General features: G+C 35.7%; 1 protein-coding gene across 2 annotated transcripts in view; it reads left to right on the top strand.

Annotated features, from left to right (window-relative positions):
* The window catches only part of atp9b (ATPase phospholipid transporting 9B (putative)), a 157353-nt gene extending 130544 nt beyond the window's left edge, over positions 1 to 26809 (top strand). Inside the window, exons 15-30 of one of the 2 annotated variants that reach the window (XM_003219733.4) lie at positions 2660 to 2908; positions 7777 to 7938; positions 8973 to 9065; positions 12232 to 12315; positions 13870 to 14040; positions 14411 to 14509; positions 18169 to 18258; positions 18936 to 19080; positions 19746 to 19810; positions 20488 to 20643; positions 20756 to 20820; positions 21452 to 21560; positions 21931 to 21988; positions 22794 to 22997; positions 23507 to 23539; positions 24241 to 26809. In XM_003219733.4, coding sequence (XP_003219781.1) covers positions 2660 to 2908; positions 7777 to 7938; positions 8973 to 9065; positions 12232 to 12315; positions 13870 to 14040; positions 14411 to 14509; positions 18169 to 18258; positions 18936 to 19080; positions 19746 to 19810; positions 20488 to 20643; positions 20756 to 20820; positions 21452 to 21560; positions 21931 to 21988; positions 22794 to 22997; positions 23507 to 23539; positions 24241 to 24377 — 1920 coding nt within the window. In that variant the 3' untranslated portion in view covers positions 24378 to 26809. The remainder of the gene's footprint in view (positions 1 to 2659; positions 2909 to 7776; positions 7939 to 8972; positions 9066 to 12231; positions 12316 to 13869; positions 14041 to 14410; positions 14510 to 18168; positions 18259 to 18935; positions 19081 to 19745; positions 19811 to 20487; positions 20644 to 20755; positions 20821 to 21451; positions 21561 to 21930; positions 21989 to 22793; positions 22998 to 23506; positions 23540 to 24240) is intronic. The other variant, XM_008108764.3, reaches the window with a different exon arrangement.
* The last annotated feature ends 471 nt before the right edge of the window (positions 26810 to 27280 follow it).

Below are 27280 nucleotides of genomic sequence, written 5' to 3' on the forward strand. Positions count from 1 at the left end.
TGAAATCTGCCATACATTAAAACAGTGGTTCTCAACCTGGGATCCAGGGACTCCTGGGGGGGGGGGGGCAATGTCCTCACAATGGATCTGTGGAGGATTAATTATTAACTATTATCAGTGTTGATACTATTATTTAGAATCATAGAATCATAGGGTTGGAAGAGACCTCACAGGCCATCCAGTCCAACCTTTTGCCAAGAAGCAGGAAAGTCACATTCAAACCACCCCAACAGATGGCCACCCAGCCTCTGCTTAAATGTCTCCAAGGAAGGAGCCTCCACCATTTAAATGCACATGGAGTCATTATAATCAAAATCAAAATATTATATTACAATAGTATGTATTAACAGATTAATTTACGGTATATCGCTTTCTCTCAAAATCTGAAGGACCTTCATGAGAAAATTGAAATAATTATTTGATGCAGTCTAGGGCCTTAAATCTTGAGTTAAGTCTTGTGGGGTCCGTAGCCACAAAGGATATTTAAATAGGGGTCCATAGTGAAGAAAAAGTTGAGAACCACTGCACTAAATTATAACTGAGGTCGTCTCTCACCCTTAATGTAGCCTTTCTACCAGTTTTTAATCTGTAGATAAAACACTGTATCCTGTACAAGTTTGTTTCAAAGAGGATAGTGTAACACTAAGTATTATAAATTATTGTGTTGCTAAATGTGTCCTTCCTCTTCTAAGTGTAATTCATCTTGCAAATGCTACAAATCAGCTGGAAAACTTTAATTTTGTCTGCTCCATAACTTCATGTGTTTGTAGAATTACACTCCATCCATATGGCAAGTTAAACATTTTCCTACCTCACATAGGTAATTAAATTTCAATTCCAGTTTAATAGAAATGGAGATTCATTGTGTAGTGGCAGCCTGTAGATAGTATTTGTACTTACTCAAAGAAAGAACCCTGTTTTGTTGATTTCATAGTCTTTTAAGAAAGCCAGACTTTAGAAATTCTGGAAAAGGGAACTGAATGAAGGAATGTAGCATATTTTAACCCAAAGGCTAAATAAATAAAATTAAAACAGAGGCTAGATCATTTGCCTGAAAGAATTCTTTCAGTAGAACTTCTTTTTCTCTCCAGTTTTAAATGGCATAATAACCAAGTTGCTTATACCATATTTTCTGAGAAGCAATGGCATTCCAGGGGAAAATAAGTAGCTGTTAAATAGTTGCTTCCAAAAGTGTGTATTGAGCATTCTTTTATTTAAGCAATGATTATTAAAGCAGCCAATTTATACAGTGGTTCTTATGTGGCATTGATTCTCCCCTTGTTTGTTTTCAATTTTATTATTAAGATGACAATAGCAGACTAGGTCCACTCTAATGCAACACACAAATCTATTATAACCTGATTATATTTCCCCACTGGAAGTATTCTGTGATAGAGGGAATAATCTTTAATGGAATTTGTGTGAAATTAAATTATACAAGCATCAATAAACATAACATAATTCAGAAGGAGTAAATCAGCTTAATTTATTTGTGGCTATAATGGTATCAGTGTTAGCAGAATGAAAAAAAAATAAGGATTTAAAACATTGCTGAAAAACAATGCCAGATGATCAGAAAGTTAAACCCTTTATTAGACCGCACTGTAATTTGATGGGCAGAATATTCACGGTTCAGTGGATCAGTATATGGAGTCAAAAAGAAATTCATGCTTGCCGAACAGAGTTCAGTGGTGTTACCCTGTACAAAATAAAAGATAGTTTGATATTACTAGTGAGCTGAGGGGAATTGTCTTATAACACCCGCCTAAGATAAATCTTTCCAAGAAATAGGGTTATTAATGTGCACCATCCTGCCTTTTAGCAGACACATTTACAATATAACTCATAAGAGAGCAGTTATCCCTACCTGGAAAAATACTTTTAAGCTATGATACAATAAAATCTGTCAGCCACTAAAATATTTTCACTCAAGGTATGGTCTAGTGAAGAGAAAGAAATGTTTTTCACTTATTTTAATAGATGAAGACTCTCCTGTGTCTAAGGGAGGCTTTCCATGTTTTTTCCCCTAATGTTTACTCCTAAAGCATATGTTTAAAGCCTCTTAAAGCTGTGAGTTTATGTGATGTGTGTGGATTTTTTTAGATCAGAATTTTTGAAAGCATTTGTGGAATTGGTTTCCAAAAGGTACCAAAATGAAAAAAGAGTTATAGGTGACAGCAGATTGTTGATTTGGAGTATAATATTATACACAGATCAAAACTGTCAAAAAGTAACAAATCATTTTGGTACAAGGCTTGGGAAATTACATTTCATAGCAAAATAATGCATATTCTCAGCAGAGTTTTGTTGTTGTTTTTTTTTTCGATTCCTGCAGAATTTGTTCAGGTGGATTTGGTTTCTTTTGGAAGCAAACTACATTTGCACTCAGATTCTGCCAGCTGACTTCCTATGGACAGCTAGTCAACAGTGAACAGGACATTCTCAATCTAAAACAGTGGTTCTTATCAAGACAATGTGTTTCAGTTACTGTTGTTAACATAGTAAATCGTGTCACTGCTGAGCATGATGCTTGTCAAAACATGATATGCAGTGGGATTAGAAGGGGATAATTTACTCCCTCCCTTCATAAGGTGGGTCTACCAAAGTCTGCTGTGCAAAAAGTATTAAAAATCCAAACATTCTGATTATCTGTTCAAAGGCACATTCCCAAGCTAGTGGAAACAGTACCAGTTCAACGCCATCCAGAAAGATCCAATCTTCTGCACCTAAAGTCCGCAAAACTGTCAGCAGCCGAATACACGAAGCAGTCAAAGCCATTGCATTGTGCCACAATGTTACACCTGTGTATGAATCCAGAACAGGAGTGACTGGAGAAACAGAATATGCAGAGGTAGATCAGGATTTCAGTGACGAAAACAGAACTTATCAAGCTTCAAGCCCCGATGAGGTAAGGCTGCAAAAAATTAACATTTGCCACTTGCTGAAAAAAAAATCATATCAAATAATAGGATTGTACTTGCAAGACCAGCATAACTGATTAGGGAAAATCAATATCTATAACAAATAACAATGGAGATAATGCAATGGTATGCAACAATTATTTGCTTGTCAAAACAGATATGTAATTTGAAATGCTTAGGCTCCAGGTGTAGATATATTCAGGCAAAATATAAGACAATCCTGTCTGCCTGTTTTTATTTATGACTCTTAAAATTGTTATTCTTTTCTAAAAATTATTGTAAAAGCTATCTCTTAAGCTTTTCCTTAAACGTTGAAAAAGAAGCTATGAAAACAGTTAAATAAATTTAAAATAATTATATGACCAAAACAAAAGCTATAACTGAGAAGACCAGAAAGTCTTTATCATAATTTTAAGAGTTCTATTGATGCAATGCTTGCAAATCACTGGAGCCTAAGGAAAATAATGTAAATGGTTCATTATTTAGCGTATTGAACTTTCTTGCAGTTAGGTTGACGAATGACGCCAATGTTTCCCAATCACACAAGTACCATTTTAAAAGCATTTTTATTGAATAAAGTGCTGGGAATATTGCACCCTGGAGCTTTATTTAGGAAAATGGCTCAAATTATGTTTTCTTTTTTAACCTCATTGTTGACCTATCAAAACATATTTGGTTAATAAGCCACAGTTTGATTTGTCAGACTTGAGTTTTTGGATTCAGCATTTTTAACAGTGCAGTATTTTTTGATCTTTTATAAATCCAATAAATATTTTGTGTGTGTGTGTGTGTGTGTGTGTGTGTATCTCATTGTTAGTATTTTGCAGCATACCGTGTGCTATTGCAGAAAGTGTTTACAAAGATAGTGACAAAAAAAATCAGTTTACATATATATATTTTTCTTTCATTGTTACAAACTAAAGCCTGTTTGATTAATGAAAAGACTGAGTAATAAAGAAGTTTTTTAGTTTCAGATATATATAGTATCTATGGCTGTTGACATGTTCACTAACACATTTTAAAGAGATTATTAAGACCAATGTGAACCCTCATTATAATGCATGTAGCTACTGTAGCTTTGAGATAAGTAACTTACTCTGTATTCATAGCATGTGCTCTACTTATGCCAAGCTCATTGTTTCTTATGATAAGTGATCAATATTTCATTTTCTTGGAAAGAATGGAAAGTTTCATTTGTCTGTTAATTGTGCCCTCTACAGCATAGCAAGGAAAGAGGACATGTTGAGGACTTCCTTGATAAAACCCAGCTGTGTATATGCTGTGGATAATGTCCAATTGAATAATGGAAAACAAGGGATGAACTATTGTAATGAAGCAATAAAAGGGTATAATCTAAACATAGAGCAATAAGTTCAAAGGTCATAAGTAATTCAGAGATATAAAGATATATCTTCAAAGATATAAAGGCTCTGGACAGGAGCCTTTGAAGACCTTTGCCCATCTTTGGCCAGGAAAGAGGAATTGCTCGTGCTTTTTTGATGGCTAATTTTAATAAATAGCTCTTTATTGGCTAAATATTAACCTACATATACTTGAGAAATCTGTGATTTTAATTTTTATAATATTCATCCTTGTTAAAGTGTTTTTGAAAATATCATGGGAGGGGAGTTTGAAAGTAAGCAAGTTAAAACTAATGCACTTAATGCAATATTAATTACAATTATCAAATAGTCATGTGCAGAGATGATAGAAAATGGAATTACTGAAATATACCTATGCATGATTATCTTTCCACTAAGTATTGATAGGGTCAAGGGTTATATTAACATATATCAGAATTTTTTTTTCTTTACTGTGCCTATGGCCAAAGCATGTAAGCCAATGCTTTCAACCCAACTAGTGTTGCATAAACTTGCAACATGCTTAGCCAATGATATGATGGAATGCTGAAATGGCAGAATGGACAATGCCATCTCAGATGCAACTCATAGAAATCTTATTTTTAGTATTTTAAAAGATTATGATATGGAATCCAGAGGCAAAGAATGTTCGTATATTTTCTTTTCAGTGTAATGTTTTGCTTTTTGTTGGGAAGCTTTTCATGAATGCTCAACAGTGATTCCACACACTCATACATGCTTATTGTCTCAAATGGTATAATAGTTTTAGTTAATTCCACCGTCTGATTCTCGAGCCACAGATAACTTGCAGAAGAGAGTGAAACTGCTAACTGTGAAATCCAAGGATTTGAAGATTGCAGAAAAAGATATTCTTAGAAGTCTTTCCCCCTTTTCCATGCAATTCAGACATAGCATAAGCCTAAATGCTTTGATGGCAACCGAGAAATCATTGTGTTCCAACCTGTTTTGCTTTGGATCACAAATTTCTGTGTATGAACTTCTTAATGATTACAGCTTGCATCTTGTAATCAAAATGAAAATTTAAGATCCAGACTAATAAGTCAACATATTAGATTAACTCTTGGAAGTATATGTTTGGCAGTATCTAATAAATAACAAGAGCCCAATGATTCTTGTCTACTGGCTTCTTGACCTTATCTGTAAGCATAGGTATAACGATCTAAAATGTGACTGCGCTATAAATTGCAAACTCAACTTGTGAAGCCAAGCATAAACTTAATAATAAACACATGTGAGTCACCAAATATAGAACACTCAAGTCCTCTTAGCTAAGGGACACAAATAAGATGATAGGGTATTAAGGGAAAGATGCAATTTACAGGTCAAAATGTAATAGTAACCTTTCACTGTGAAAATTAAAAATTAACCTTTGGTGTATTGGAGAATTTGCAGCTAATATAGTAGGCTTGTTAGATTTTTGAAAGTATTTCTTGTGGATCTTAAAATGACATTTTTAAATACATTTATGTTATTCTTTCTCCTCTAGCAATCTTTTCACCACATTGTAACTCACTAAGGTTAACAATAATATGTGAGCCATGATATATCCTGCAAACTATCTTTTATTTATAAGATTTTTTCTAGTATGGTCAAATAAATCTTATGCATTACTCATTTGATCCTATCTACATTTCTTACTAATAATCATAACAGTGCTTTCCATTAAGACATATTTAATTACCGTTGCAGGGGGAAGCACATATTAAATAACTTTTATGTTTATCTCTTATAAATTAAACATCTTTTATTTTTTTTAAAAAATCCTCAGTTACCACATGAGAAGGCATATTGAATACATCTATGGCAGGCATCCTCAGAGGTTGTGAGGTATGGAGAAACTAAGCAAGGAAGGTTTATATATATCTGTGGAAAGTCCAAGGTAAGAGAAGACCCACAAAGAAAATCCAGCAAATGCTATGGTCAGCGAAGGACAAGAGGGATCTTCTCACCTCTGCAGGAGTCTACCGTGTACCATGCAGCTGTGGACAAGTCTACATAGGGACCACCAAACGCAGCGCCCAAACACGCGTCAAAGAACATGAAAGGCACTGCAGACTAACTCAACCAGAGAAATCAGCCATAGCAGAGCACTTGGTGAACCAACCTGGACACAGTATATTATTTGAGAACACAGAAATGCCCAACCACTCCAACAACTATCATGTCAGACTACACAGAGAAGCCATTGAAATCCACAAGCATGTGGACAACTTCAACATAAAGGAGGAAACCATGAAAATGAACAAAATCTGGCTACCAGTATTTAAAAACTCAAAAATCAGAACAGTAAATAAGAAGCAACACTCTGAAAACAGAGGAGTTCCAGACATGAATCAACCAGGGGCAGCTAATGACTCTGAACAAAGGATGCCCCCAGGCAGGAAGAAGCCAGGAGATGAAGCTATTCAATGCTAATTAAGGTGATTAACTACAACATTCACACTGGCCTCCAACTGACAAGAGTTCTTCTCTCACCTTGGACTTTCCACAGATATATAAACCTTCCTTGCTTAGTTTCTCCATACCTCACAACCTCTGAGGATGCCTGCCATAGATGTGGCCGAAACGTCAAGAGAGAATACTTCTGGAACATAGCCATACAGCCCGGAAAACATACAACAACCCTGTGATCCCGGCCATGAAAGCCTTCGACAACACATTCTCCGTAAGATTTCAAAAATGAAAATTCACCCTAAAAAGGCTCCAATTTTTGTGTTCGATTTGATTTGCACTGGAAATCAAAGGGCCTGGAAACTACCACTGGTGCAAAGGTAGGCATCCAGGTTGCTAACTTGAGCTAATTATAGGGAGTGGATGACACCCCTATTAAAATAGCTCCACTGGCTGCCGATAAGTTTCAGGTCCAATTCAAAGTGCAGGCAATCACCTATAAAGCCCTAAACGGTTTGGGCCCTGCCAGTCTTTGCGACCGTACCCCCATGTACCTGTGTGAGCGTTAAGATCTGCCAGGCAGGCCCTTCTCACGGTCCCACCACTGTCACAAACAGAGTTGGTGGGATGAGGGAGAGGGCCTTCTCGGTGCTGGCCCCCCAGCTTTGGAATGCCCTCCTCAGGGAGATTAGGCAGGCCCCCATCCTGTCTGGAGGGAATTGAAGACTTGGATGTTTAGATAAGCCTTTGAGAATGTCTACCCTAGTGGTCTGCAATTATGATACAGTACAGCACTTTCATCCCATTCCCTTCTTCCTTAGCTACAACTTATGCTATCCCTTTCCTTTCTTGTTTACAGTTGGCCATGTTTTTATGAGAGTTGACACTATAGATTATTGGGCGCTGTTCTGAGTTCAAATTGTTGTTTTATATACTAGTGGTTTTATTTTGTATTGTAGCATGCGTTTAAACCTCCCCAATTCCCTTTGGGAAGATGGAGGCGGGATACGAAAATAAAGTTGTTGTTGTTGTTGTTGTTGTTGTTGTTATATAACTAACAAAACTACTGTGTCTTTGTCTAGGTAGCTCTGGTGCAGTGGACAGAAAGTGTTGGTCTTACTTTGGTGAACAGAGATTTGACTTCAATGCAACTGAAAACCCCTGGTGGACAGATTTTGACCTACTATATTCTGCAAATTTTTCCTTTCACATCTGAGAGCAAGCGAATGGGAATCATAGTGAGGGTAGGCTTTGTATAACTTTTTCTTGATTATAGGTTTCAAATATAAAAGTTGAGAAATTAAATGCATCTTCCACTATTACCATGTCCCTTGTTAGTAATAACTTAACAGAAGTCAATGTTAAGTTAGAGCTAAAGTAATGATCCTATAAGCTGTTTTCCCGGTGAATTTTTTGTGATAAATATGACATACAAATTGCCCCATTTCCTGGTCTTTAAGCCAAGATAGAATGGCATACTTTGGTATCAACACAAGCACAATAAATGGTTTATTTTTCTTCTCCTGGGAAACTCTATAATGCAAAAATCCTACTCAAAGTTTTCCAGAAAAGATTTTAGTGTATAGTGTTAAAACTAAATTATAGTTTCTGAATGAATGATTATGAAAGCATGTAACATGTCTCATTTATTTGGAACTGTTTGCAAGCTGCCCTGGGAACCTGTTGAAGAGTGTGAAATAGATTATAAATAAAAAATCAGTAGTTTGACCTAGCTGGAGTTTGACTGGGCCATGTGTTTACGGCATTAAGCATTTAAAAAACTAATCGTAAAATAATATTTCTTCCTATGGGCTTAGATTATAAAGGCAGTGATGCCAGTATGTAGGCATGCCTGGGGCATTGAAGTAACATACATTTTAGACAACTAAAGGCACAGTTTGATGGACATGGGAAGCTAGGGGAAAAGGGGAAGAGAGAAGGACAAGGGCCATTTGGGTATAAGCTTAAGAACAGATAACACTGCATGCTTCTTTATGGAAGGATTCAAATTTGAAGGGTTCAGACAAAGGCTTTGTGGGTTATGGGGGAGCATATTTGAAAGCTGAGACTGAAGGAGCATTTTGTAGCAAGAGAGTTTCTGCGGGGGGGGGGGGGGGGACTGTGAGAGGAAGGGGTATCATGGATGCAGACAGAAGCGATAGGAACCCGCAAAGTACTGCCGCTGAGTCCTGACCTTAAATGTTTTACTATCAGAAATTTCTGTGCAATAAATCTCACCTGTGGTGTGTTTGGGTTGTGCTTTTTTCATTTATTTCAGGATGAATCTACAGGTGAAATCACATTTTACATGAAAGGTGCAGATGTTGCTATGTCCTCCATTGTTCAGTATAATGACTGGCTAGAAGAAGAGGTAAGAAATTGTACTAAAATTTAGTAACAGAGGGCCAAATAGCAATATCTTCCAGTCTGATCCCAGCTGTCTAATTCAGGGATAGGCAGTATGGACACGGGCTGCATGCAACCACCACTGAGCAGTTTATGCTGCCTAGACCCTTCTAGTGCTCAACCAGAAGGGTGCACTGTTTTTCCTAGAAGTGTCACCCTGTGAAATAGGGGGTGAATCACTTGTTGTTGTTGTTTTAAAAAAAACACACACACACAAATACATTTTCAGTCACTTCCAATTCTTCCTGGTTTTGTGCATGTGACCTCCAGAAGGTCCTGGGATGTAAAACTGTCCTACCTGCTGAACTTTTCCAATCTTGCTCTACTTTGAAGTTAGAAATAACAAACCAAAGGTATAATACATGAGAAATACAATCAACTGTTGAATTAGTAGGTCTTGCCAAATTTTTGTATATTTTTAAAAAGAAATGATAACTTTCAAACTGATTTTTCAAGGTCTTGACAGGTTCGGTATCTGTTTTGACGCAAATAAACAAGTATAGTAGAATTCAAGGAGTTAATGTTTAGTGTGCGTAAGCTCCTGGATGTGATCAGTGAGGAGAGGTTTTATTTTTTGTGTTGGATAATGGTTCCATAACTGAAAAATATATTTTGTTGCATTAGTATAATATAAATTGTGAATAAACATGTTTTCATAAAGTTAATACTTTACACATATTGCTGTACTAGACACCAGCAATTGTCTTAATTTGACCTTACATATAGACAATATGGTAATGTGATGATCACACAAAGCATGTTCATAATGGTATTGGCAATATAAATCAATATCTGCTTCAGGCACTTTGATTTAATCAGTGGCATGAATAAATTAAACTCCCTGAAGACCTAATAAAGTGTCATAAAAATTACTTTTGGCGATAATGATGCACAATTAATTGTAAAATACTTGCTTAATTTATTTAGCATTATGAGGTCAAATCAATAAGCATTTTGCACTCGACAGACAGCATTAAGCTTTTTAAAGAATAATGAACACCACTGTTTTATATTTAATTCTGATGTTTTAATTTAACGTAACGACCTTTTCTACATATACATATTTATTCTACAGTAATAGCCAAATGCCTGTAACAGTTGTATGAGACAACAACCACTAAAACTAATTTTGAAACATATTTTTCAATCCATCTTTGAAGTTAGTTTGATATGTGCCACATGCAATATACAAATCAAGTGGAGTAAAGGAATAAGACCTGTGAAATGTAAACAGTATGACATAAATCATGAAAAAAATGGTGGGAATTTCGTTGTTTTCTTACATTCGGGATCTTCATTATTTTAAATAAGAACATTCTGGAATCTCACTAACTTAGGACAAAGGAGACTGCCACTTGTATTGCCTAAATCTCCCAATTTAGCTTTACAAAGTATTTGAAAATAAAAGCTGTCAAACAGTACAACTGAACATATTGAAAAATATGTTTTTTGTTGTTGTTTTGACCTAATGCAACCCTACCATGGGATTTTCTTAGTAGAATTAGTTCAGAAATGGGTTGCATTTATCTTCCTCTGAGTCTGAAAGAGTGTGACATGCCACCAAGTCGGTTTCCGTGACTGAGCACGAATTTGAACCCTGGTCTCCCAGTGTCCTAACCCAATGTGCAAACCATTATACCGTGCTGGGTATATTATTTACGGAACTAAAAATAAAAACAAGATGAAGTAAAATAAATCTTTATGGGTGACTAAATGGCCAAAATAGAAGGAAACAAACAATTTTCTTGAGAGGAATTCAGCTATATGGGTCTACCATTAAAGAACTTCATTGCTAAATACCAGGGATAGGACAAAGAGCATGGCATTTCAGGTCAAGGGAATTCATATAATTCATATAATTATGGGCTATTTTTGATAACTTCATCCTGAAACTTTCTGGCTTTTAAATTGTTAGTGCAGGCAGTCCTCGAGTTACTAGCATCTGACTTACAAACGACTCATAATTAAGAACGGGGGTAAGGCAACAGGAAGTGAGAGAAATCTACCCCTCAAAAGGGAAATTTGCACCTGGGGAAAGGTTGTATCCACTGAAGCTTTATCACCAATCATTGTTTCCACAACAAGCCAATTTTTTCAAAATGTGGTTCTCACAGGAACAGAAAGCGATGAGAAATCTTCTGAACAGGGGCACAGACAGCAAAATGAACACTACAGAGGTGTTAACCCTTCCCTATGTTGTCCAAAGTTAAAACAAAATATATTTTTGGCTGGAGTTACACTTGTTCTGATCGTAACTTGGGGACCTCCTGGTATTATCACATTAAATTGAATTTGGAAATGAATAGATAACCAACTTCATAATATGCCACCTTATTTTCTAGATTACTTGTAAAGGCAGCCCTAGTGAGAGGTTATTACATTAGACTAATCTGTTTATGTCAGTATAAGTCACCAGAGGCCATGGCCACTTCCTGTAGGTAGGTCACCGTTGGCAAATTAATCTAGGCTGGCAAAAGAAATTCCTAGCTACTGAGGTCACCTTTGTCTCCCTAAATCACTGGGTCAAGCAATACCCACAAACTTCATCCTTTATCCTTCAGAAGGAGTATATTCCTGTGAAAAACTGATTAGAAGCCTCTATCAATATTAGCCAACATCACAACCAAGGATCGGATTACATGTCAGTTTCATGGATTACATTTCAATTTCTTTGCCACCTTCAATCCCAGAAACATTTGTTTATCCAAATTAGATGTTTTCCCCTAACTAGTAATTTGAAATGTGAGACAGAAATTTGCTCCTTTTGTACCAATGACCTGTGGATAATATCTCCCAAATGATTCCATGCAGATGATTTAAAGGATGAGTCAGTCAAAACCAATGGCCATAGGGTGAGACAAGTGAGACAACAGTCCTTTCATATAATCTTCTTGATATGTTAGTCTAAGAAATAGCAGAGGTGATGTGACACAGCCCTTAAAGAAGCCTCTTAAAAAGTACCAATTACTTTTAGCACAACAATACAGTTTTCTGGTATCCATTTTAGAGAATGCATACACATAGGTGGTTAGTTTATCATATTAAAAGCAACTGAATTTAAAGTATCTCTTATATTTGTCTTTTTTACATGATTTCTAGCAATGTTATCATTTATATGTTTGCAATTTTAGTGTGGTAACATGGCAAGAGAAGGACTTCGCACTCTGGTTGTGGCCAAGAAATCATTAACAGAAGAACAGTATCAGGATTTTGAGGTAAAAACATGGGGGCAGATACTGTACTTGTTCTATGCTAAACTTAACAACAATAGTAACATATACCTTTAATACAAGTATGTAATGCAAAATACTTTAAAACAGAATTCTTGATGAAAAAGCTGGCTCTTTGAACTTCACACATAGAATCTCATTTTTATTAGTGAATGGTGATGTGTACTCTGACTTATGTTTAGAGTAATCTATAAAGACTTTCTTGAAGAGACCCTCTGCCTATGCTAACTTCCTTTTTGTGGTTCCTAATGATAATAGATATACTATCACCATCTCCTCTGCTACGAGTATGAGAACTTCCTAGAACCACAGGAGAATTGTACCCTACGGTTATCTGAATGGCATTAACACTGAGAAAGTTGAGAAATGAAAATCAGTGATGCAGCTAGTTTCAGCAACATTGTGTGTGTTGAGAGAAAGAGAGATTGGGAAGATTTCTTTTTTAAAAAGAAATTAATTTTAACAGCTTTTATTAATGCATTGGTTGTATCTAGCAAAGTGTACATGGAGAAAGAGGGGTCAAGGAGTGAAACAAAGAAAGGAAATTTGGAAGAAAAATAGAAAAAGATAAGAAAACTCCACAAATGGTTAGCACGAGGTTTTAGAAAAAGAGTAAATGTTGCAAGGATCATGACAGCAGCTGAGAATCAGCCCCTAAAACAAAGGTACCAAAATCCCTGTCGGAAAGAGTCAAAAGAGCAAGAGAAAATTTGAGGTGGGAATACATCACAAATGTTTCTGTTTCTCAGAAATCAAATGTTCGTAATAGGGTAGAATACTGAACAGAAATAAAGAAAAAAGAACAGATCACCTCCAGCTGAGAGAGATAATTAATAGTGTACTAAAAATTACTTGTAATAAATCAGTTGTGTAGTCAAGAAGGTCTGAATGCTTCTAGGCCCTTTCACACAGCTGAATAAAATCCCACCTTACCTGCTTTGAACTGAAATATATGGCAGTGACTCAGATAACCCAGTTGAAACAGATAGTGTGGGATTTTCTACCTTGATATCCTGGATTATATAGCTGTGTGGAAGGGCCGCTAATAGAAACAGTTTCTGTGCCTCTTTTACACACAGAATTGTAGTCTTCTCCCAGAGATGGACTATATTCCTTTTAAAATACCAAAATATAGGAGTAAAATGTAACCATATTCATAATTCTCTGTGGAGTGTTCAAGGATGTCTCTGTAGGAAGATCAAAGATTTTGTGTCAAAATATGTAGCAACTTCTACATAGATGTGATATGAGGAGAATCTTCAATACTCTTCAGCTTTAAATACTCAAACAAATAAAAAGTCACAGATGGGAACTTCAGACTTGAAATTTACAGGTATAGAGTCTTTTTTACACTGCTTATATCTGGAAATTTTAATCTTAATCTCAGAAATCAGCAACCAATACATGGAGTACAAACTGTTCTATTTCAGTCATTTTTTCTAATAACTTACTGGCTTGTCAATAAACAGTAAACATTTTTTTAAAATTTCGATCTACAAGCAGCCACCAAATTAATTTTTTTTGTCTTGTTGTACATAGAATCGATATAATCAAGCAAAATTAAGTATACATGACAGAACTCTCAAAGTGGCTGCAGTGGTAGAGAGTTTGGAAAGAGAAATGGAATTATTGTGTCTCACTGGAGTTGAAGATCAACTACAGGCTGATGTTAGGCCAACACTGGAAATGCTACGAAATGCTGGAATAAAGGTACTAACTTCTATTTCTTGATCACCTAGTTCATTTGTTTCTTTAAATACAAATGTAAAGACATTAAATGCAAAATCCAATTATATGGATTAGGTGTCCTTGTTAGATATTTACATGTCCATTGCGGTTTATTGCCATATAAAAAAGTAAAAGATGTAGGAAGCATCTGGATTCTAGATTATTCTCCATAGAATATGCAACAGAACTTGAAAACTGGGAGAGGGACATACAGGAATTGCTGAGTTGCAACAATTCTTTTTAAAATATGTTGTTATGATAATATTGAACTGAATGCAGTTAACAGGAACAAGAGTTTGAGGAGAGCACAGTAAATAAATTGACAAATAAAATTATTAAAATTATGTTATAGATATGGATGCTAACAGGGGATAAATTGGAGACTGCCACTTGCATTGCCAAAAGCTCCCACTTAGTATCCAGAACCCAAGATATTCACATTTTCAGACCTGTAAGTATATCTACCAGTATTTTATGTATTTTATCAACTGTAGCACCTGCTTGTTAATGTCTTATGTTCTTGGCATATATTTGTTAGTTTTGTTGCCAGGTTACATATATTTAAAAGAATTAGAAATATTATGAATATAATATACATACCACATGGGCCTCTTTAGGTCTTCTTGTTTGATATGCTTTGTATGACTTCTGTTGACCCATGTACATGGTACTAGCATATGTAGAAGTCTTTTGAGTCTGCTAATGTTTCCTTTATAAAAAGAAGTTCTGGGACAGGGCTATTAGTTTTGGACTGTGGAGCTAGAAAAGATCTAAATTCTTCTCATCTCTTGTCTTCCCTCCCTAGAAAAGTATACACCTCATGTTTCTTCATCCATTTGATTGGGAAATGATGTGGGGGATCCATAAAATACTTGTTCTTATTAAGCTACACGAATAATCTGTTTTGAAGCACCTGGAACTTACGTTTGTTTCTTTTTTTTAAAGCAACATATATCCCTTCACTTATCTCCAGCATCTTATCTAGTCTATCCCTAAGACTTCTTACTATTAAAAATAACATCTTTTTCTGTTAATAAATCATTCTAATCTGTGAACATAAAATGGCTCTCAAATTCACTTACCACATAGCTCATAGCTATTGGTTTTGAACTACCGTAGAATTGCGAAAATAATGATGATTTCGTTTGTTTTCAAGCTGGTTTTGATTTTTACAACCCTAAATGGTTGGAGGCTAAGATATTATTCTGATGATCTACAATTTATGTAGATGTGACTCCCATTACTTGCCTGCCTCATGTAAAATACATCCTTGAATTACAGAATGGCTAATACTTCAAGTCCAAATACTTCAGAAGGAAAACTCACAAATGTTAAAATATGCAACTGTGTTCTGTGTATAAAAGTTAGCTTTGGATTCAAGTGACTAATTTTTTTTATTAAAAAAAACAATATATGGCTCTGTTCTTCTTCTTCTTTCCAAGTTATTTTCCCAATAGAGGGGTTAGCATTGTGACTATGATTTCCATAGGCTTTGTTTTGGGCATCCTCGGGTATCAGGTTGGCAGCACGCATGTCTTCCTTGATGGTATCCATCCATCTTTTCTTTGGTCCTTTACGTGGTCGTCATCCTGCAATCTCCGAATGTAGTGCTGTTTGTGCTACTGATGTTGGTTCTCTTCTCACGACAGGGCTATGCCGCTGTAGTCTTGCTTCCTGCATTTTCTTGCTGATTGCTTTGATTCCTAGGCTTTGACAGATGTCATCATTGGCACATGGCAAGAAGTATCAAACCAAGAGTCCATCTCAGCATTTTTATTTCCATTGTGTTAAGGACTTGTTCATGTTTCTTTGTTGCTGACCAGCACTCCGCCTCATAGAGAGCTACTGGGCGAACAACTGTAGTGTAGATCTTAGCCTTGAGTTGTTCAGGCATTTTTGAGTCACATAGAATGCCAGTAGTTTGCCGCCATTTCAACCAGGCTGCATTTATTCATGACCATACATCCGGCATTGTGTTGCCATCCATGGAGACCAGTGACTCTAGGTATTTAAATTGGGTCACCTTTTTAGTGCTTGTCCATTAATTTGAATTGTTTTTCCAGCTTTAAGGCCACATTCCAGATACTCTGTTTTTAGTATGTTCAGTTGAAGTCCATTTTCACTGAGTCTATCACTCCATGTCTGCAGCTGTTGTTGGAGGGCTGTTTTGGTGGTTGAGTGTCATCTGCATATAGGAGTGTCTAGGGATGCATAATCTTCAAATCTGCTGTAGCATTGTCCAAGCAAAGTATGAATAGTAATGGTGAGAGTTATGATCCCTGATGCAAGCCAACAGTGATGTTGAAGAATGGTGAAATCCCTGCAGGACAGTGAAATCCCTAAATATGACTATGTTATATATCTTTAATTTCCCCATGTTAATATTGAATTTTAACAAAATGTTTCACACTCTTGGAATAATCACATATTAGTACCAAGTGTATATCTGCAGTCAAAATTTGCCTCTGATACACCCGGGAATAATTATTGAATTAAAATTATATATAAATACGATATTTTTTTTTGAAACATCAGAATGGCAAATTAGGTTTTGTAGATTCTTATTTGATTATACAATATGGCCCCATATCTGCAGGAGATATGTTCCGGGACCATTGATACTAGCATACTTTATTAAAATGAAGGCCCAAGAATGCCATAGATCTATTCTATTAATATGTATATATTAAGCTTGGTACAGTGGAGTCTCACTTATCCAACCTTCGCTTATCCAGTGTTCTGTATTATCCAATGCAGTCTTCCTCCTGCCCAGATTCGCAGCTGTTTCTCTAGGAAACAACATGCAGCAGGTCAACATGCCCAACAACACAACACAAGTGCAGCCACACTCCCAAACAAGTGGCAGACTTGTTGTAAAACAGGATGTTTATGTGCTTAATTTGTAAAATCACAATGTAATTTGATGTTTAATAGGCTTTTCCTTAATCCCTCCTTATTATCCAACACTTTCGCTTATCCAACATTTTCGCTTATCCAACATTCTGCCCGTCCATTTATGTTGGATAAGTGAGACTCTACTGTAATTAATACCTTGATTAATATATGCATATGTCTTCAGAGCTGTCCCCGGGATCTTTATGTATAGGTTTAGAAATACTGTATAAACTGTTGAGATATTTATATATTAATGTTAAAATTAGCAGAAATAAACAATTTGTTGGATATAAAGTGGAAGAATAAAATACTGAATTATAGAGAAACCGCAAAAAAGGGAAGTATGAAATCCACTTTTAAAATCAATTTATGTTTATGTGTTTGCAGTTTAGACTTATATGTAATTAGAGTGATGTATGCTGTGTAGTTTGACATGTATGTAATTGTTATTTAGTTATGTCTGTATTTATGTATGTTAGGTATTGGTTTTTTATGTTAAAATGTGTAATTAAAAATATCGGGCAGGAAAGAGCATGTCCCAGGGATTATTACCATAAAGCCAAAATCCTGATTTTTTCACATAATTTGTGTTCTCTTTGGAGGACCATGATGTAGAACTGTATCCCAATTCCAATGGTATCTTTTGCAACTTCTGTAAAAGTGTTGCCTCAGGCACCAGATCCACTATGACCTCACCGTCTAAACAAGGTCAGGCCTGGTTAATACCTGGTGGGAAGTCCACCAGGGAATCCCAAGTGCTAGAGGCTATATTCAAATGAAATCCATGGCAGACCACTATTGTGTGCTCTTTGCTTACAACAACCTTCGCAATTTATCCGGTCACTGGAACACAACAGCCACCTTGGCATATATATCACTGGTTAATGTCACAAGGATAGTATTTTAGCTTTGCAGTGGCTGTTAACAGAAGCAGAGTTTGTCCCAGCTAATAAAGCGGCGGTTCTCAACCTGGGGTCCACAGATGTTTTTGACCTTCAACTCCCAGAAATCCTAACGGCTGGTAAACTGGCTGGGATTTCTGGGAGTTGTAGGCCAAAAACATCTGGGGACCCCAGGTTAAAGACCACTGTAATTAAGGCTCTGTAAAAGAACTAAAAAAATGTTGAAGGAATTTATTTGCAGTAAAAAGGAGTTGTATAGAAATGTATTTAACTGTTCCACCTTGAACTTTTGAGTGTTTCTTTTTTAATTAAGATAATCAGTCGCGGAGAAGCTCATTTGGAACTAAATGCATTCAGGAGGAAACACGACTGTGCGTTAGTAATATCTGGGGATTCTTTGGAGGTATGGCCCTGGCTTTTGTCAGTTGACAGCAATGTTAATGTAATCTCTAGGAATGGTTAATGTAGGGGCATTTTCCAGCAGATGTTGAAAAAAGGACCCAAGCAACACCTTCAGGTGAAACAAATATGCAATTTGTTTTACTTCATCTAACACTTAAAATGAGACTAACCTGAATCGCAGAAGCAATTTAAGGTTTATTATCATGTGGCATATATTTTTTGCCTGCTAAATCTATCTTCACAGTTCTAAAGTAACTTGTGAAATCTTATTTCAGTGATTCCCCCCGTCATTCAAGACACTATTCATTTAAATCTTAAAATACCTTGAAGTAGACTAGTTCATACGTTGTGGGTAGGGTCCAAAGAAAGTGTGTTCACAGACTATTAGAGAGATGCAACTTATTCCTATTTTTATCATAATTATTTCCATTGCTGAAGAAACAAGCTGCTTAACCTTCAAAGCTCTTTGTCTTTTCAACAATGGAGACAAGTTCTCTTTTGCATGTGCCTGCTGTTTCTTTGGATTCTGGTCATAGCCTGTGGTATACATACTGGTATAATAGCTGAAAAGTAATCCAACTTTCAGCTGTTTGACTGAATGTTGAAAGTAAAAAATGCTGTTGGAGTTCTATTGAGTGCTCAACCACCAATCTGAAATTAAATGTGTTTCTTTTATAGGTCTGTTTGAAGTACTATGAGCATGAATTTGTAGAACTAGCATGTCAGTGTCCAGCTGTCGTCTGCTGTCGATGTTCTCCCACCCAAAAAGCCCACATTGTAAAATTGTTGCAACACCATACAGGAAAGCGTACATGTGCCATAGGCAAGTATCAATTTTGTTGGCATATTAATCACACAGTGATCAAACTAATAGGGTGCAAGATTGATCACAGCAATGAAAATGATTCAAAATAGCATTAAAGGACAGCATAAGAACATTTTAATAATGATAAGAGAAAGCTTAATTTTGATTTATTTCAGGATTTTTCCTAAAACAGATAGTTACGATTACATTTGAGAGAACAATGACTAATTGGCATTTGAAAGTACCAATAACTATTTACCCCTTCTTAGCAAACAGATCCACTAGCACCCCATGACCAGCTGAAACACACAAAGAAGTAAAACATTTCTTCAATTATTTTTTTAGCAATTGTTTTGGTTATGATTAGGAGTCCTTTTGTATATTACAGGACCCAGACAATACAGTTCAGGCGGGGGGGATAGTGTGTTGTTTGGATCTGCCCTGAGATGGGGTTAGTTAATAAATTTTCTCCAAAGTAACAGTATAACAGACTGCAGTAGATAAGCATAGGCAAACTAATTGAGGCTTGACTATAGATATCTTTGAATGTTTAGTAGGGATTTTCTGCCTTTTTCATTTGTTTTTGACATAAATGCCAGTTCGTAGAGCTCATTAAGTTCATCATGAAGCAAAATGGTGTAGAATGTTGCCGTGACACACTAAAATATAACTTTTTTTTTCAGGTGATGGAGGAAATGATGTTAGTATGATCCAGGCAGCAGACTGTGGAATTGGAATTGAAGGAAAGGTACAATATTTGCTGTTTGGATTAAATGTACTTTTAAATAGGTTAGAATGATAAGTAGGGAGAGAATACCATTCAAGTACTATTATTTGATGAAACTTCCATTCATCTTTCCTCTTTCCCCTCTGCAAACCACTGTGCTTACCTCCCCAATTTGTTCTGTAATCCTCTAGAAGAGATTAGCTGATGTAGGGAACTGCATGGGGGTCCATATTCTCCCCATTTCATTGATGGAAGCCACTTAAAAAAGCTAATGGAAAATACTAATTGGATATAACCTTAAAAAATGAATCCATATGAAAATATATCCCAGACTGATTGTGACAGTACCTTTATAGCAAGGGTTTTGCATGATGGATCATCTCAGTTAACTTCTATATATTATACTTGTAATTGTCACTGTCACCTTTTCCCAGTAGGCCGTTGTTCCCTAATTGTTTTATGACTTGTGTATTATTTTTATTTCCTTATTTGAAATGTGTGTGGATATCATTTAAACAAAAATGAATAAAAGATATCTTAAAGGATAAAGAATAGTGTTTGTTGTAATAGAAAAATTGATGGTTGAATATAAAAATTAATTGCTTCAATTTTCTCTGTAGTAATTCTACTTGTTAATATGCTGATAAACTGTTATAAATTAGCAATCATTTCAATTTGTCATCTTTATTTTTCCTTAGGAAGGGAAACAAGCTTCCTTGGCTGCCGATTTTTCCATTACACAGTTTAAGCACATTGGCAGACTGCTGATGGTACATGGCCGAAATAGCTATAAAAGATCAGCAGCACTTGGTCAATTTGTCATGCACAGAGGCCTTATTATTTCAACTATGCAGGTATTTAATTAATTTTCTTTATATGAAGAATAGTTTGTAGAATGTTTTGTTGTATGCATTTAAATTATTTCCACAGTTGCATATTATAACCCATACTTCCTTCTTTTTCTAGGCTGTGTTTTCTTCAGTCTTCTATTTTGCATCGGTTCCTCTATACCAGGGTTTCTTAATGGTAGGGTAAGTAGCAGTGTTCTGGTTTTGGAGTTTCGAAGAATTCACCTTAATGAGCTGAAGTGTAACATTCATTGTGTACCCACTGAAATCTTTGTACAGTTGGCCCTCCATACCCATGGATTCTGCTTGGCTTGAAAAAAATACAAAAGGCAAGCTTAGGTTAGGTTATGACATTTATAATGCAGGAACAAAAATTGTGTCACATAGTGTTATTCATTTATTTTGCTGCACCAACAGCAGAAAGAGAGGGAAGGCATGACAACTCAATTCCTCTACTGTCAGTGAAAAAGGAAGGATGAGAAGGTCCAGAGAGAAGGGGCACTCACTTTAATAATGATGATGATGTTAAAGTCGGTGTAATGAGAATATGGAATTATTTTTTAGTTGTTTTCATCAAATAATGTAACATTTCAGAGTCAGTTCCATAGTGGAGCCAGTACCTCAACCCCTGCCAATTGCCCTTGCTGGTGTAAGAGATGATATTTTAGTTGTTGAGAAGAAGAAGAAATACCTACAGTGAGAGCAATGTAAACTGTGACTTTTGAGAACACTAGGATTCTTCAAAGGAAGAAGTGGTTTATGTATAAGATACAAAGAGACAGAGAGAAAATTCAAAATTACTTCTTTCCTATAGGTATGCCACCATATATACAATGTTTCCAGTTTTTTCATTAGTGTTGGATCAAGATGTGAAACCAGAAATGGCACTGTTATATCCAGAACTTTACAAAGATCTTACTAAGGTAAGAATGTTAAATGTAAAACACATATAGGGTGTAGGCAAGCCCCATAAACAAACTATCACAATAATTTAACTTTGTTTTTAATCAGAATAAGGAACACTATTGTTAGTCCATCTTACATTACTAGAAAAATTGGTTCACTAGATTCAAGGTGTCATTCAACTTTGTTTCCTTGTGGATGCACTTTAGAGAAGTATAACTGTCATGGCACCATAAGACTAGCATGCTTTTGTTGCATAGCATTGGTAATAATATTTATGTGTTGAATTTTCTCTTAAATATAGATTTGTTTGTATCTAGATACACAAGATTGCACTGTTGAACAGCCTTGTCAAAAATAATGGTGTGTCCTTTTCTTCATTGTTCACAGGGAAGATCTTTGTCATTTAAAACCTTCCTCATCTGGGTTTTAATCAGTATTTACCAAGGTAGGAGATCTACTTTTTTCCCCTAGGCTAAATATTTTTCTTGTCCTTTAGCTTTCGTTGTTGTTGTTGTTGTTATTATTATTATTATTATTATTATTATTATTATTATTTATGTTGTTGTGTCAATAATAATAATAATAATAATAATAATTTTATTTCTTACCGCCTCTCCTTGCGGCATGAGGTGGGTTACAGCACAGTCAAAACACACAAACATTGCAAAAATTCTATAAACGCATATAATAAATTTGTTGTTCTATAAAAGATACATATTAAAGCATATTTCTATAAATACAATATTATTTATATTTATATTATGCAATTAAATGCATTCATTTATACCGTGTTCTATACCATAAGATCTCAGGGCAGTGTGCAGGGAAACAGGGGAAGGAAGAAAAGGGAAGCATATACATTTGTGCAGCAGAGGACTTTTCAACAAGTTTATTTTGTCAACAAGTTTATTGTGTTAGTTGGCTTCACACTGTCTCACCGGTCAAATATCCTGGATAGGCTTCCAACAGAAGCCCATTGTTGGGAATACTCTTGCTTAATGCCAGGTTGGTCAATAGAAAAATATCCAGAACATGATCATGGTTGAAAAGCATCCTGTGAGGAACTGGCTGAGTGGATGAAAGTGGCAAATGCCTCAATAAAATCTGAAAAACGTCTGGTCCCTAGCATTTCAGAAAAGGAAGACTCAATGTTTAACAGAATTTGGAACAATGCTGTTCCAGGGGAACATGTAGGGGGGGACACAGGTTAAATGGTAAATCTGTAATTAAATCTTTTGCACTTTCCTTAGGTGGAATTCTGATGTATGGAGCTCTTCTCCTTTTTGAATCTGAATTTGTCCATGTTGTTGCCATTTCCTTCACTGCACTAATCCTGACTGAGCTCTTGATGGTTGCACTTACCATACGAACTTGGCATTGGTTAATGGTGGTAGCGGAAATCTTCAGTCTTTGCTGCTATGTGGCCTCCCTTGCATTTCTCAATGAGTATTTTGGTGAGTAGATGTCCCATGTGTAATGTGTAGTCTCTGTGAAACTGCTTTGCAACTGATATTGAAGGAGTATACTGTATGATTCTGATTATACTTGGGAGTAAATTTTATTGTCTATACCAATTAGATCTAGTTCTGTTGAAATTGAGGTATATGCTTATAAAGAAATGTATTTCATGGAAAATGAAAATCTAACCCTCGGCTAAGGGCTTGCCCACACCCAGTTAGATCCCTCCATCTCCAAAAACAGATATCCGAAGTATTGTTGCCCATGTAGGACTACTAGCCTCTGTCTTTTCTTTGACTAATACAGATTTTAAAAGTAGTGTTCACCTTTGGAATGGGCCACAGAATGAAATTTTAAGGGAATAATCTCCAGATACCTCTGAAGCTAACCTCTTTCAAACTTTTCAGAGTTTTTTTTTAACATTCTTTTATATGTGTATATATCTTCTCTTATTTCTTTGTTTTTCTATAAATCTGTCCTTTCTTCTTCTATCTTACTGGAGCAGGCATAGGCAGAGTGTCTTTTGGAGCTTTCTTAGGTAGGTATAATTGCTGTTTTCTTAAAACATAAGGTGCACTCACGCACTAAAGCAAACCTCCCCCAAAATAGGAATAGTAAAAAATAAAGTGCTCCCATTCATATACCAGTGATTTTAAATATTTGAGTGGAAAAAGATTTATGGCTTTTAAAAGACTACTTAAATTATTTTTTGCTTATGGTTTACATATTTCAAACTCAGTGAAATGTATTTTTAGCCTGAATGAAAAGATTGGGAGGGAAGGTGTGAACAAAACAAAAAAGTGACAATTTCTGTTTATCAAATGCTGTTAATACAGTAGAAGATTTAATGGTATACTGATTTGAGCCAGAATATTATGTGTTCCAGTTATTGTTTGAAATAAGGATAGTTTTGTCCTGGAACTACCTTCATTTTCACAAAGGAATCCAGTAGCTCTTACCAGTTTTTTTGTCATGATTGCCTTTGAGCAATGGCATGAAAGTTTCAGATGTTTCCTTTTAGTGTTATTCAGATCACTCTCAGGTCAGAGTGACGAAAGAAAACATTTTTAGGAAAAAGCAAATAATTGTGTACAACATTGTCATAAAATATCCAGCTCCTGGCATATTATCTTCCTTTGAAAAAAACTTGTGACAGTAGTTCAATGGTATTTATTGATCTTGCTCATTGATGTTTGTCTCTTTTTTATAATATATATATTTTTCCTTTTATGCCTGTAGATGTTGCCTTTATCACAACTGTGACCTTCCTGTGGAAAGTGTCAGCCATCACTGTAGTAAGCTGTCTTCCACTTTATATTCTGAAGTACTTAAAACGTAAATTTTCTCCTCCAAGTTACTCTAAACTTACCTCGTAAAAGTGGCTGAATACCTGGGTTATTTTTCCACCAAGATGACTCTAGCTAGGCATTGCTTCAAGGATTCTCATTCTACTTCAGCGATATGTCAAAGAAGGAAAAATAATAACAATAAAAATTGAGTAAACAGAGCACAAAGGAGACTGAAGCATCAGATAGGAGTTACAGTGAAATTTATTAACAGAACCACTTAAAACAAGTACATTTCATTTTATATGTGACTCTTTTAAACTTCTCGGTTAGAATTGCTTTTGAATTTATTTAATGGCTACTGTAAAGGATTTATTCCTCCTGCACTATTTTTCTGCATATAGAACAGAAAACATTTTTGCTATAAGCTCCTGATTTTGGAACAGTTGCATTCTCTCACAGAACGAGTAATTCATTCATAAGAAGTGTAACAAGCCTAGAAAGTGTAAATGTCATTGTATTTGCTGCTATATGTATCTCCGATATATGCACTATATGAATTACGAACAGCTGTCCACGTAGCACAGTGTTAGTCTGGGATCTGTGGTCTCGTTCCTCTGTGCTCTCCATTGCTACGCTACATTGGGGCATCTGAACCTTTGGCAGCAGCTTTTCCATGGCAAACGGAGCCAACTTGCACACAATGTGATGAAAATAATGTTCTGTACATAAGTCCTTTGTTCAGTACAGACTGCCACTTCTCTGTTCAGTAAATGTTTTATAAGTTCCTACCTGCTTTTGTATTGTAAAATAGTACTCAAATGTCAGCACATTAGAAGACAATTCATTTTTCGGAATTAAACTTCTATGACACAGCCCACCAAGACTAGGTTCATTTTACTTGGCGATACAATAAGCCCCAATAAATTGAAAGATTCTTTAAGCCATGGTTCTCAACCTATGGGTCCCCAGATGTTTCGGCCTTCAACTCCCAGAAATCCTAACTGTTGGTAAACTGACTGGGATTTCTGGGAGTTGTAGGCCAAAACACCTGGGGACCCACAGGATGAGAATCACTACTTTAAGCAGCCATGCTTAAGATATTATTCCCAAATATATGTATCTGCCTCCCCCTGCTTGAACTGGATTCCTCCACTGATTTCAACAGAGGGAGCTGATACACATAATAATTCCTTTTTCGCATACAGACTAACTTTTTCAGTTTAAATTAATGAGGGTTCCCCCCACTCACATTATGTGAGCATAAACTGTACCTTAAATTCTGGGTCAGGCACGTACAATGCACATTATCTGTTTACTTAAGGTTACTCAGGTAAAAAAAGAATAACATGGACATGATAATGGTAGAAAATCCACCATCTTCCAAAACATAATTTGTATAATTCTGAGTTACTGCAAGAAAAAAAGCGACACTCTGTAATTTGATGTACTCTTGAAAAAAAAAGGTATTCTTTTATGTACTGTATTGTTACAGGATACATTTTCCCCCACATGCTGTTTCTTTTTTTCTTTTTCCCCCTCAAGTAATACAGGGATCAGGTTATTCAGCATAGTTAGATATCCATCAAAGGGACAGGCATGATTTTACTATGCTTTACTCAATGAGAATTTATTTGTACATTTTGAGCTGTTAGCAACTATGTTGTATATCATCTTGTTTTGCTCGAGTGTCTCACAAGAAAGCCTTTTGTAGTACCAGCATCTTAAACCCTTGTTATGTTATAATGATACTGAACTTCAAACACTTCCAGCAAAAGACTGTTGGCAAATTATCCGAGATACAATCCATTCCATTTATTTTGAAAACGTTTGCTTTCTTTAAAAAAAGACTTTTGAACCATTCTTCATTATAAAAGCAATAAAACCTCATTTCTACCAAATATTATTGATGGTTTGTAAAATAAATGTATTGAAGCTTATTTATTTTTATGCTGTATTCAGTAATGTTTTGTTTTTATTTTAGTGACCTTATAAACCATCAGTTAATCCTAATGCCCACTAGATGTCACTGGGAGGTGGGTGTTTTATGTGCTAGCACACTGCTTTGCTCCTAATATGTGAAATGTGCAAAGCTTTTTTAAAAATGCTACATTTTAACTGTTGCTGAAAAATAAATCTAAAATATATTTAGTTATGTGGGAACAGTTCTGAATTTTAAAAATCCAAATTAACAGCTGACGAACAGAGCAGTCAGCTCATTATATCCAGTGTCCATTCTTATTGTCATTCCTCATTCTTGTATTCCAAGCAGATGACAGTACCATGCTTAAATCTGGTATGTGAACAAAATTTTAAGGATGATGTTTGCTCATCTTTTCCTATAAAATGCCTTTATTATGGGGTAAATTAATTTTTAAAAAACACAATCAACCTGACTGAACAAATGCAAGTAGTTCTTTCTAGCATATCTGTGTACAGGAATGCTGGCAAATAAATAAGTGTACTGTGTATCTCATGTATATAATGTGTATATATGTACATTAAAAATTGACTGACAATTACATGTTGTGTGAGGGCGCTGTGTAAAATGTGTATGACTAGGAAATATGAGTAACTTCCAGATGACAGCTAATTAGATCGAATAGAAACAAGTTGTTTTGCACGTGGATTTAGTGGACTGCCAATATGAAATATATAGAGGGAAGTACAGTACACGGTACCTGTTGCAAACCTCTCTTTTTCAACTCATCCCTATGGGAGGTAGGCATAGACCTCATTCTTCCTTTTGAGCAACAGATTTGTTGCTTTGGAGTATCCACAGATGGCTTCTGTTTAACACATTCTTGCCTAAAATCAAGCAGTAACGTTATACCCTAAGATAACGGGGGGAAAAATAACACTGTTCCTTGTCTTGACATTTGCATCTTTGTGTGAAGGTGCTATAGATTTTCTAGCTGTAAGTTCATTCTAGGCATGTTATAACTGGTAAGGACCCTGGTAAGTCATCTATGTCAGTTCCTAGGACCGGCTTA

Source organism: Anolis carolinensis, chromosome 4, assembly GCF_035594765.1.
Source record: "Anolis carolinensis isolate JA03-04 chromosome 4, rAnoCar3.1.pri, whole genome shotgun sequence".
In the NCBI taxonomy this organism is placed as follows: Eukaryota; Metazoa; Chordata; class Lepidosauria; order Squamata; family Dactyloidae; genus Anolis; species Anolis carolinensis.